This window comes from Hyaena hyaena, unplaced genomic scaffold (genome assembly GCF_003009895.1).
Source record: "Hyaena hyaena isolate Hyena2069 unplaced genomic scaffold, ASM300989v1 scaffold_1887, whole genome shotgun sequence".
Classification (NCBI taxonomy): domain Eukaryota; kingdom Metazoa; phylum Chordata; class Mammalia; order Carnivora; family Hyaenidae; genus Hyaena; species Hyaena hyaena.
The window spans coordinates 78,454-90,899 of NW_024082522.1; the positions used below are offsets into that span (position 1 = coordinate 78,454).

The 12,446-nt window shown below is 36.3% G+C and overlaps 1 protein-coding gene across 1 annotated transcript in view; it reads left to right on the forward strand.

Moving 5' to 3' along the window:
- Positions 1-620: 620 nt before the first annotated feature.
- The window catches only part of LOC120226887 (F-BAR and double SH3 domains protein 2-like), a gene marked incomplete at both ends in the record, with an annotated part of 82,561 nt that continues 70,735 nt past the window's right edge, over positions 621-12,446 (forward strand). The window contains 2 exons of the mRNA XM_039225058.1: positions 621-697; positions 9,973-10,117. Coding sequence (XP_039080989.1) covers positions 621-697; positions 9,973-10,117 — 222 coding nt within the window. The remainder of the gene's footprint in view (positions 698-9,972; positions 10,118-12,446) is intronic.

Sequence of the window (12,446 nt, forward strand, 5' to 3'; positions counted from 1 at the left end):
AATAAATGGGTATATATTTCTTTGTAAAACTAATTTCTTTATTTGAAATAATCAGTGCCATGGTATTATTTAAAAAGAAAAAAAAACCTTAAAATCTGTCTTGATTCAAAATGACTAATATGGAATAGCACAGGTTCGTTAATTTCTTTTACAAGTGAATGTGTATCTTTGTCTGCTCCCAATTGAAAGTGATAGTGTCTTTCATGATCTGTGACGAGTTTGGATTTAGAAATGCAGTGCAGTGCCACCGCAGAGAAATGGTGGAAATTGAGATGTCAGGCTGTGTAATCAGAGCTCTGCAGAGGTGGGCAGGTATGCATCCTGTGATATTCCAGAGGGAGTTTGCTTTTAGCTGGTCAGGTAATTTGGTGAAGTGGAAAGCATATCAACTGAGTTTCAATTTTTCATCCTTATACTTACCCTTTCTTAAAAATGGACATGAGAGGACTGTGACAGTAATGAGACAAGTTATAATGTTCTACCATTTATCATTGGTTCTTTTGAGTTAAATTTACATTTGGGAAGATGAGATTTGCCAAGTTATGTATTTTAAGGAAAAGAGTTTTTTTAATGGCACAATACTTATTTTATAAAATATATATGTGTGTATTTTTTAACAGGGTATCCAGAAGTTGGCTAGTCAATATCTGAAGAGAGATTGGCCTGGAATAAAAGTTGATGATCGGAATGATTACAGGTAACTTAATAAGTCAATCTTGTCCATTTTCTCTAAAAATAAGTTTGCTCAGAACCATATCACATAGATAATGTAGATTTCAGTGTTTTAAAAAATTGCTTTTCTTTGCTATGTTTTTAGATATAATTTCAAAATTATCAGAAAATGTTAATATTTCACAACATATGCAAATAATCTGTATAAAATAGTTTCCTTAGGTGTTAAACTAAGGTTATGTTTTGTTTAATTGATTAATACCCATGTATGGAATTTTTAAGACGGTAGATGACAATGGAATGCAAATTGTTTCCTGAGTGATTTACCAATTAAACACGTTAGTACAACAATAATGAAACAAGATTATAGTGTTCAGCCATGGTCATTGATTCTTTAATTCTGAAATTCTAAATTTGGAATGATGAAATTTTGTGAGCCTAGGGAAAAGAGTTTCTAGGTTTTACATGCACACACACACACACACACACACACACACACACACACAGAACAGTGTATCCAGAAATTGGCTAGTCAATATCCCACATACAAATTTTAAAGAAGGTAGGTCACAATGGAATATAAATTGTGTTGTCAGTGACCTATAAAAATGTTTAAAGTTATTGTAATTTTTTTGTTTTTGTTTAGGATTTGATGTCTTTTTTTCCTTTTTTTTTTTTGAAGTTAATTTGGAAGTGATTATTGGCTTTTATCCTCAAGACTGCCCTTAGTATTTATTAAGGGAACCAGAAAGTCAGAGTCAAGATTTTAGACCTTGAAGTTAAAACTAATGCCCATGAAATGATAGCAGAGAATCCAGGATAATTAAGAACTCAGTATTCAAGTGTGTGGCTTAGAGTCTGAATATGAAATCATGTTGCTGAATTTTCAGTGAAGACTGACATCAGATAAATTCTTAACAGAGTTAGAAAATGAAAGATAAAAAAGAAATATGTAATAGTTCTTCACAATTGCAGAACTGACTGATAACTTAGAAGGTGGCATTATAGCTGTAATAGATTTGTATAATTGCAATGTGGAATAATAAGAAAATAAACAAAAATAGAGACTTTCTTGTGGACTTTCCAGTATCTTTAAAATTCAGCTAAGAGGGGAAGAGGGAGGATGTGAAATTCTAGGCAAAAGAGACAAGTAGAGCAAAAACCTTGAGTGAGAGATAGAACATTATATAGTTAAGTATTACAAGCATGAACAAAACCTGACCAAGGAAGAGATTGCTTGCTGGTGAGTAAACAAGGACTCCAATTTATAGATAGGCTATATGCTAAGTTTCTTTGAAATTCAGGATCTAGATTACCAAATTAGTAAGGATAAAAAGCCTCTGCTCCCTGGCTAGCTTGTACAACCTTATTTTTTTAAAGTATGTTAAGCCAAAAGAAAAAGTAGGTTAAGCTATCTTTTACTAAATATTTACTAAATACCAGACACTGTTAGGGACAGCAGCTTATCTCTCATGATTATCAAAACAACCCTGTGAGTTACATATAGTTATCTTCCTTTTATGTGTTAGGAAACTGTCTTAGGTTATATGCCTTGCTCAAGGTCACACAGCTATTTAGACAGTCATTGATTTACTCTTTATTAATGAGATAGATGTAAATTATCTGCTACATGGTAGCTGTTAAAGTACACTTTAGGATCAGAGAGACTGTGAGGTGTGGTGCCTGTCCTTACAGAGCCTATAGGAGATAGCTACTGTAGATAGTTGTGGTGTTCGGGGAGGAGAGGAGAGGGGTATTGGGACTATAAAGGAAAACCTGGGCTTCTAGATCTGAGTCTCAAGGAATTTACAGGAGTTTGCCAAGGTTGGGCAAAAGGAATTCTAAGCAGAAGTAGCACCTTAAGGCATGAGAAAATATGGATGTTAGGTAACTGAGCAGTCTAGCATGGGTGGTGTAAAGTATATGGGTGGGTGGATCAGAGGAGAGGTAGACCTGGAGGATACATAGACATCATGAAGGACTGGAAACTAGACAGTTGTAACACCACTTTCTCTTAGACCTACTTTTTTTTTTTTTTTTTTTTACACTTTGAGGACAGGTTGTCAGCCCTGTCTTAGTCTGTTCAGGTTGTTATAACAAAATCCCACGGCCTCCATGGCATATAAATGACAAATTTATTTCTTGCCCTTCTGGAGGCTGGAAGTCTGAGACTAGGATGACAGAATGGGTTCTGGAGATTGTTCCTCTTCTGAGTTGCAGGCTTCTCAACTTCTAGCATGTCCTTTACATGGTAGAAGGGGTTTGGGAGCTCTGTGGGGTCTTTCTTAAAAGAACATTAATTTGGGACACCTGGGAGGCTCAGTCGGTTAAGCATCTGACATCAGCTCAGGTCATGACATCAAGGTTCATGGGTTCAAGCCCCACATCAGACTCTCTGCTGTCAGCACAGAGAGCCCTTCAGAACTTCTGTCCCTTTCCCGCTCTGCCTCTCCCCTACTCACTCTCTGTCTCTCTTTCTCTCAAAAATAAGTAAACATAAAAAAATTTTTTGATAAATAAATAAAAGGGCACTAATCTGCCTATGGCCTAATCAACTCCCCAAAGCCTCACCTCCTAGTGCCATCATCTCTGTGGGTTAGGATTTCCACGTAGGAATTTTAGGGAGACACAGACATTCAGACCATAGCAAGTCCTTTCTATGTAAGTATTTCTCAGAGTTCCCTCAGCTGTCTAGTGACTGTTTTAAGTAATCTTATCTGTCTTATTCCTGTCTGTAAATATTGCCTATAAACTAGTAATGATCACATGTTTTTATTAACTCTTTAGCCTGGGAACTGAAAGGTCAGCTGCCTCCAACTTTGACTTCTTTCCAGAACTCATCTTCTCTTAGGAATATTAAGCAGCTGCTTCTCTGCCTGTGATCTCTCCCTTTCATAATTTCGTTAGCTGCAGTACCGCCAACTCCCATTATGTCTTTGTCATGGGCCTACTGTCACCCCCTGCTTGAAAATCTCCTGTGTTTCTCCTGGTCGTTAGGATAAAATTTTAAATTAAAAAAGTTTATTCATGGGGCACCTGGGTGGCTCAGTTGGTTGGGTGGCCGACTTCAGCTCAGGTCATGATCTCACAGTTCTTGGGTTCGAGCCCCACATAGGGCTCTATGCTGACTGCCAGCTCAGAGCCTGGATCCTGTTTCAGATTCTGTGTCTCCCTCTTTCTCTGACCCTCCTCTGCTCACGCTGTCTGTCTCTCAGAAACGTTAAAAAAAAAAGTTTATTCAAAGCAGTGAAGAAACCTGGCCCCAAATTACCTTTCTCTCCTCATCTCAGGCCATTTCTTCTTTTCTTATCCTTAGTTCTCTAATCTGGGAGCACCTCAAGCCATAGTCGTACTGCAGTTACCACACCTCAGCTACACTGAAATCAGTTGTCCTTCTTGCCTTTCCCTCTGTTACCTACACTTTCAGATATTCTCCCTTCTTACTAGGAAGAACATGAACTCTTATTTATTAAACACTGTATTTTCTCCCTGTTTTCAGTTACTGTATAATGCGTCTTAGATTATGAGTTTATGTATCACATTTTCTAGTCTTCTTATGTATAGCATTATGTTTTTAGTACTAGAGAAGATGTATAGTTTTGTTAATTTTTTTTTTACTTCTTGTATTGAAATAGTTGTAGATTCATGTGCAGTTGGAAAAACTACTACCGAGAGTTCTGCTTTTCACCCAGTTCTCCCAGTAGTAATACCTTACATAACTGTAGTATGTATCAGAACCAGTAAATTTATATTGATAAAACCCACCAATCTAATTCAGAATTCACCAGTTTTGCATGCACTCATTTGTGCGTGTTTTATATGCATGCATAAATTCTGTGGAGTTTTATCACATATGTAGATTTGTGTGACCATCATCACAGTCAAAGTAAATTGTTTCGTTTGTTGCTTTATTATTCTTTGTTAGAGTGAAGAGACCCTTCTTTTGTTGCTAGCATTATTACTGGGACCCAGAGCCATCTTATGTCAGGAGAAGAGGAGAGGTTTGGGAGCCAGACAGATTTGGGATCATATCTAGGCCTGATCATTCCCTCCTCTCTTTCCTCCATTTAATATGTATTGAGTGCCTTATATAGCATGCCAGACCCAGTTCTAGGTGCTGAGGATCTAAGAGTGAATAAAACAGAGCTTCTGCTGCATGGAGCCTACATTCTAGTAGGAGAAGACAAGACAATAAACATATGAAAATTAAACCTTGTGTATTGGTTTGAATAGCTATCAATGAGATGGAATCAATTATAGAACAGATTTTAGGAAAATCAGGAATTCGGTTTTGGGCATTATAGTTTTAAGATGCCTACTAAACCTCCAAGTTGGATATGGTGAATAGGCATTGGGAGATAGGAAAGATACCTGGGCTGGAAATAAAAATTCAGGAATAGTATATTGACAGTATTTAAAACCAAGAGCTTAGATGAGCTTATTTGAAGACTGAATGCAGTTAGAGAAGAGAAGCAGCTTGGGGGACTAACTTTGGGGACACTCCAGCATTTACAGTGTAGTGAGATGAAGAAGAACTAGCCAAGGAGACTAAAGAGTGGCTAGTGGGGTAGGAGTAGATCAAGAGAGAATGATGTCTTAGAATCTGAGGGAAGAACATTTTTAAAGAAGAACAAACTAGGTCAATTATGCTGACAAATTGAATAATAGGACCAAAGCTTGAATTGACCATTGGGTTAGCCAGAAGGAGATTTTTGATGACATCACAAAACACTTTCAGAAGAATGGTGGAGGTTAAGGCCTTACTTAAGTTAAATCAAGAGAGACCAGGATCAGAGTAAGTAGAAACAATAATTTCAGACCATTCTCTCAAGGAGTTATGTTGTTACAGGGAGCAGGAATTGGGGTGGTAGCTAGAGAGAAATGGATGGTTGATAGAGTATTTTTGTTTTTGTTTTTAATTTTTTAATAATTAAAAGAGAGAGAGGGAGACAACAGAATCAGAAGCAGGCTCCAGGCTCTGCACTGTCAGCACAGAACCCGACGTGGGGCTCGAACTCCTGAACAGTGGATCACTTCCTGAGCCAAAGTTGGAGGCTTAACCAACTGAGTCACCCAGGTGACCCTGTTTTTGTTTTTGTTTTTGGGTTTTTTGTTTTTTTTTAGATAGGAGACATTATAGCATATTTAGACATCCATCCAGTAGAGATGGAAAAGTTGATGTTGTAGGAGGAACCGCAATTACTGGATTGCTATTCTTGAGTGAGTTAATAGATTGTAGTGTAAATGCAAAGGGTTGGCCTTCAGAGCACAGGTAGTTCTTTCAAGTAAAAAGAAAGATGACAGAGTGTGTGGGTGCAGAAGCAGGGAGATTGGTAGATGTGGTGGGACCATATGGGCATTGTCTTCTGGTAGCTACATTATCGACTGAAAATGTGGTCATATTAGAGGTTTGAGATGAGAGGAAAAGGTGGGAAATAATTGTGTAGAAGATTGAGAGATAAGAGGATTTAGGGGAATATGGTAGAATTGCTGGGTAGCACTAAGGACTTACTAGAATTTATCAGATATCAATTTAAACTGAGACCAGGCAGCATGATTATGGTTTTTTCCAGTAACATTCCGCTGCACAGAGATTGGTATGGTGTAAACAGAACTTTGGATTTAACCAAGGTTGAAATTTTTATTTGTATAGTTTATTTTGAGAGAGAGTGTGTGTGTGCATGTGCACACAGAGGGTAGGGTTGAGAGAGAGGGAGAAGGAGAGAATCTGTTAGTGCAGAGCCAGATTCCCAAACTGCTAAATCATGACCTGAGCTGAAGTTGGATGCCTAATGACTGAGCCACTCAGGGGCCCCCAAGGTTGAAATTGTAGATTAGAATGATAGAAAGAGAAAAGGGCAAGGTAATAAGGGCATATATATAGGGAGTGAGTAGAATGGTGGACCATAAAACTTAAGCTGGATAAGGAGCTGAGAAGGCAAATATGAGAGTGGTAAGATACAGTGGGAGGTGGGGAGCGGGACAGGTAAGATAGAATGGATTGTGGGTTCTGATAGAGTTTGAGTAATAGTTGGAGTCAGAATCCTAAAGGGAATGAGTAGAAACAGAGGTGTTGGTCAGAGATTAGATGGTTAATTTGGGATTACAGCAGAGGGGTAGTTAGTAGTAATGGCAAAGTTTAGGTTATGACCCTGGGAGTGCTTTTTCCAGGTGAATAAATAGCCTTAGAGAAATTCTGCAGCCTTTCCGAGCCTTACTTTTCTCTTCTGAAAAATGGAGATAATACCTATTTTACAAACTTCACATTAAGATTAGATGATAATGTAAATGTAAAAATACATGACATATAGTATCTAGCTTGTGATAGTTTCTTAAAAGAATTTCCTTGCTTTCTTTCATAATTTTGAGCCTCATTTCCTGACCTGTGCAGAATAGCAAACTACCATAAGCATGCTTAGTATCTTATGCCACAAAATATATGGAGCCTAGTGAAATAAATTTTAAAAATCACACTACACCCATTATTGTTTTTCCTCAGTTTAATGAAGAATATCACTACCATTGCAACTATCACTATTATGTTAACAAGCACTAACATTTCTACTACAATTCTACTTCTGTTACTATTTATTCATTAAAAGAATCTCTGCCAAGGGTTTTCTTTTCTTTTTTTTTTTGCCAAGGGTTTTCACATTATTTGCATTTACTGTTATAAAATAACCCAGTGAGATACACGGTGCTGGTATATTTGTTGTTTTTGCCATTTGCCAGTTGAGGAAATGAAAGTATAGTGAAGTGTGCTACATATGATTATATTGGTTGAACTAGAACTTGAACCCAGGTCTTCTGATTAACATAACTAAATTCTTTTCATGGTGTCTCATTATTGAGAATATGTTTGCATGCCTTAGATCTGCTAATCTCTAAAGATCTCTTTTTAAACTTTAAAAAGATTTTTCTTTTTATTGTGTAGTTCTCATATATATGCATTCAATTTTTCATGCAACATGTACTTTTATAGTCTTTCTAAATGTTAGGCCATGTGTTTAGGCCCTAGGAATATGATAGAAAGACAAACATGTACCCCTACCTTCACTATAGTGAGAGTGACAGACATTGACTAACAATTACTTAAAAATATGTATAATTGAAGGAAAAATGCTGGAGCCATGTGAGTGAATAACAGAGGGACTTGATGGAGTTTGTGGGTTGGGTTGATGATGATCATGAAAGATTTATTTAAGGAAATTATATTTAAGCTGAGATCTGAAGGATGGACAATAGTCAACTAGGTTGAAGACTGAAAGGGAAAAGAGTGCTCCCTAAGGAGAGAGCTTAGCTGAAGGAATCCTCCCTCCCTCTCTCCCTCCCTTCCTTCCTCCCACCCTTCCTTCCCTCCCTCCTTTCCTTTCCTTTCCTTTCCTTTCCTTTCCTTTCCTTTCCTTTCCTTTCCTTTCCTCCTTCCTTCCTTCCTTCCTTCCTTCCTTCCTTCCTTCCTTCCTTCTTACCTCATTTCATAGTGGTCCCTTATTTTCATTATGATTTTAAAATGTATTTTAAGTGTAAATTAATAACTACAAAGCACAGTACTGAATTTTTCTCTCCGCATTCTCTGAAAAATCAATTGTTTGGACTGTTTAGGAAGGCCTGTGGTGAGTTTACCTCCCATGTTCCGTCAATTGTCATACATTAAGGCCATGGGCGAGTGTAATTTTGCTGTTTTTTTTTCCAGCTTTATTGAAAAATAATTGGCATATCTCACTGTAAGTTTAAGGTATACAGCTTGATGGTTTGATTTACATATACTGTGAAAAGATTACCACATTAGGTTTAGTTAACATCCATCATCTCATATTCATTTTGCTTTTATACTGACAGCTTTTGCTGGCACAACACACTGGATCTTTTTTCCAAAGGAAATGTGATATACTTCTGCTTGAATAAAAGAATATTTCCGTCTAAACTGATTCATTTGATGTATTACAAAAACTAATCCATTATATAAACTAATCATTTTTATCTGAAAAATATAGTTATGAGGTTTTTTTAATTCTTTTTTTCCTTTAACTTATTTGTTTATTTATTTCTTTGACACAGAATGCGCACACACACGGGCTGGGGGGAGGGGCAAAGAGAGAGGGAGAAAGAGAAAATCCTAAGCAGTTTCTCTCTCGGCGCAGTATGGAACCTGATGTGGGGCTTGATATTATGAATATGAGATCATGACCTGACCCAAAATCAAGGGTTGGACACTTAACTAACTGAGCCACCCAGATACCCCAAGGTTTTTTTTAGCTCTAAGTAGTAGCATTTATGTAGCGCAAGGTAGCATACATTGCTATAGTAGAAAATCTGTGTGGCACAAGAAGGAAGATCTTAGGAGATGATTATTATAACCCATCAGTGCAAGCATCTCATTTTTAAAATCAAAATACCCTCCATTGTTATGATAAGTTATAAAATATGTTTCACTAGTGGAGGTGCATACTAGAACTGACTAAGGAATTAACAAAGTAGAAGAGAAGCTTTGAAAGGGACATTGGCTACAAAAAACAAAAGATGAATAATTCTTTGACTTTACCAGGAGATTGCTGAGCGTATTTATCAAGTAAAGGTGATGGAACTTGCTTAGAATGATTCCAAGCCACAATGGGATGCTGGCTAAGCATTGGTACAACACAGAAACCGATGTAGAACATTGCTACCATAGAACTCTTTTGTCAGAGAAATAGACTTCTCAAGTATATAAGTGATTGTTTATGATTTTTTCCCAGCTGTATCAATTTATGTAAGAGAATAATATAATGTAGTTGAAAGAGAATGTACTTTAAAGGTACCCAGCCTTACCTATATCTCAGTACTACCATATAGCCCATCTGTATCTCAGTACTGCCATACTCTTGTGTGATCTTGAGTGATTTTTTAAATCTGTCTGAGCCTCAGTTACACCATCTCTAAATTTAGGAAAATATCTTAATGAAATAATGAAATTTGATATCCATAATGATGACCTGAGACAGTGAAAGGTCTGGAGAGTTTGAACTCACTAATTTTTATAGCATTAGCTTTGTCTGGAATTGTAATCCTTGTATTACTTTATTCCATTATCAAGAACAGTTAATGAATCAAGATAGTCTTTGCAGAGGTATAAAGGAATAAAGCATATGTAGTGTTTCTCCCTATATATGATAAAATTTTACTACCTATATAAACCACTGTAAATACATTTTCAACTATAAAAAAATCCATTCTGTTTCACAGTGCTAGCCAGTAAGCATAAAGTTAGCCAACTTTTTCCTTTTTCCTGCCTAATACTTTTCTGTCCCTCTTTGAATTTAGGAGCATGTATCCTGTTTGGAAATCTTTTCTTGAGGGAACAATGCAGGTAGCCCAGTCTCGGATCAATATATGTGAAAACTATAAAAACTTCATTTCTGAGCCTGCAAGGACAGTGAGAAGCTTAAAAGAACAACAACTAAAAAGGGTATTGTTTCTATTCTTTTCTTGTATGCATTTTAATATCTCAGTGCTCCATTTGTAATGGGTTATGTTAATTGCACCTTGAGCTTTTCTATATGGTCATAAATACTTCTGATTTCAACATAGACTTTTTTATTTCAACATGTTACTAGGATTTTTTAATGTCATCATATTCTTTCTAACTGCTGCATTTTATTAGCTGACAAAAGTAAGTATAATTTGAATCTGGACATTCTGAAACCTCAGTGAACACTTACAAATATCACTTTTCAACCTAATTCAGGTAAATAGATTTAAAATTTTCAAATAGATCTTCTTTGATGATACAGAAATCAAAAATTCATAGAAAAAAATCTCTATTAAATTTGTTTATGAGGCACTTGCTATTGAAGGTAGTTGATTAAATTGTATCCTTTTTTGGAGATCGAGTTACAAAAACAAATTATTATGATGCCGAATAAGATAATTAAATTCTTCCTATAGAAGTACTAATAGTTTAAAAAATATTTAATCATTTAAGGAAATAGTAATTCAGAAGCCATCAATTGGTTCGATTCTAATTATCATTTGGATTTTCAGAATTGTTTTACAGAATCTAAAAAAACTTAATTTTCCTTGTTTGCCAAAGATGATTTTGTAGCATAAAATCAGTATGTTAAATGTATGTTGTGTTTATATTAGATTTTCATCTCTTCCAAGCACTTGTATAATATCACTTGGTTTTATCATATCTGTATAGGAATGCTTTTGTTTTGTTCAGAATTACCTTTTTCAGAATTCCATAACCACTGACCAAACAATGCTTTTGAGTTGTAAGAAAATGTGTTGTATGTATGTTTATCTATACATGTATGCAGAGAGAGGGTAGGAGATAAAGGCAGAAGATTCATACTAGCATAGTGTCCTAACTAGGAGGAAATACTGTGTTTCAGATAGCCAGTGCATTCACCAAATCTAATTGAATTACTGGAGAATTTCTACTTTTCTCAGTATGAGAATATTTTGAGTTTCTCTTCCATTGGGAGAATAGTTTCTGCCCTGAACCAGCATTCCTGGGCAAAGAGTGTTTAATGAGATATGACAAGTCCTCATGTCTGTAAGTTACATTATATTACAGCTGAAAAAAAATGGTGTTTATGTTCCATCTAAGCAATTGTTAGACATTAGGTACATATTAGGTATACCCGTTATGACTCTGAGATTACAGGTGACAGAAACCTACTTCAAACTAGCTTAAACCAAGAAAATAATGTATTAGCTTGTATAACTGAAAATTCCAGAGGTGGATCCAGGTGGTTAAATGATGGTATTAGAATTCAGTCCCTCTTTCCATCCATTAAGTCTGTTTTCCCCTAAAGGCTTCATTCTCTAGCAACCCTCCACATGGTGGCCCCCAAAATATAGGATTTACAAATCTTACGGCTAGCAATCCCACACTTTCCATTTTCCGAAAAGTTCCAATGAAACTTCCCAAATTGAGGCTCATTGGCCTGTCTTGGGTTACAGGCCTTCCCCCAAGTTAGGGGTTACAGTCCTCATGAAAACTATATGTACTAAAAAGTACATCTATGTACTAAAAGTACTATATGTACTAAAAAGTACATCTTTGGAAAAGATGATTTTCCAAAAGAAAATTGAGACAGGTTTCCAAAGAAAAACAAGGGGAATAAAGACAGACCAAGCAAAACAACAGATAGCCACTACAATTGGTTTCTCCAGTTGTACTTACCAAGTTTTACAACAGACTGACTCCATATGGGATAAATAGATGATCTATTCTCTTTCCTTTGCTTCTCTAACCATCCCTCCATCTTTTTGTCTTTCGGATTAATCGTGTATTTTTCATTTCTTTTTTTTAACTTCAGTGTGATAAGAACAGTTAACATGAGATCTAACCTCTTAACAGATTTTTAAGTCTACACTACAGTATTGTTATCTGTAGGCACGATGTTATACAGCTAATCTTGGGCTTACTTATTTAGTATAACTGAAATTTTGGTTGGTTGGCAGTTCTCTCTTTCCTCTCCCTCCAGCCCTTGCTGACCATAATTCTGTTCTTTCCATGAGTTTGACTATTTTAGACACTTCATGTAAGTGGAATCATGCAGTATTTGTTCCTTTGTGACTGGCTTATTTCATTTAGGGGAATGTCTTGAAGGTTCACCTATGTTGTTGCATATTGTAGGGTTTCATTCTTTTTTTTTTTTTTTTCTTACAAATAGTTTATTGTCAAGTTGGTTTCCATATAACACCCAGTGCTCATCCCCACAAGGGCCCTCCTCCATGCCCATCTCCCCCCCCCCCCCCCACCCCCCCGTCCTCCCGTCCTTTCT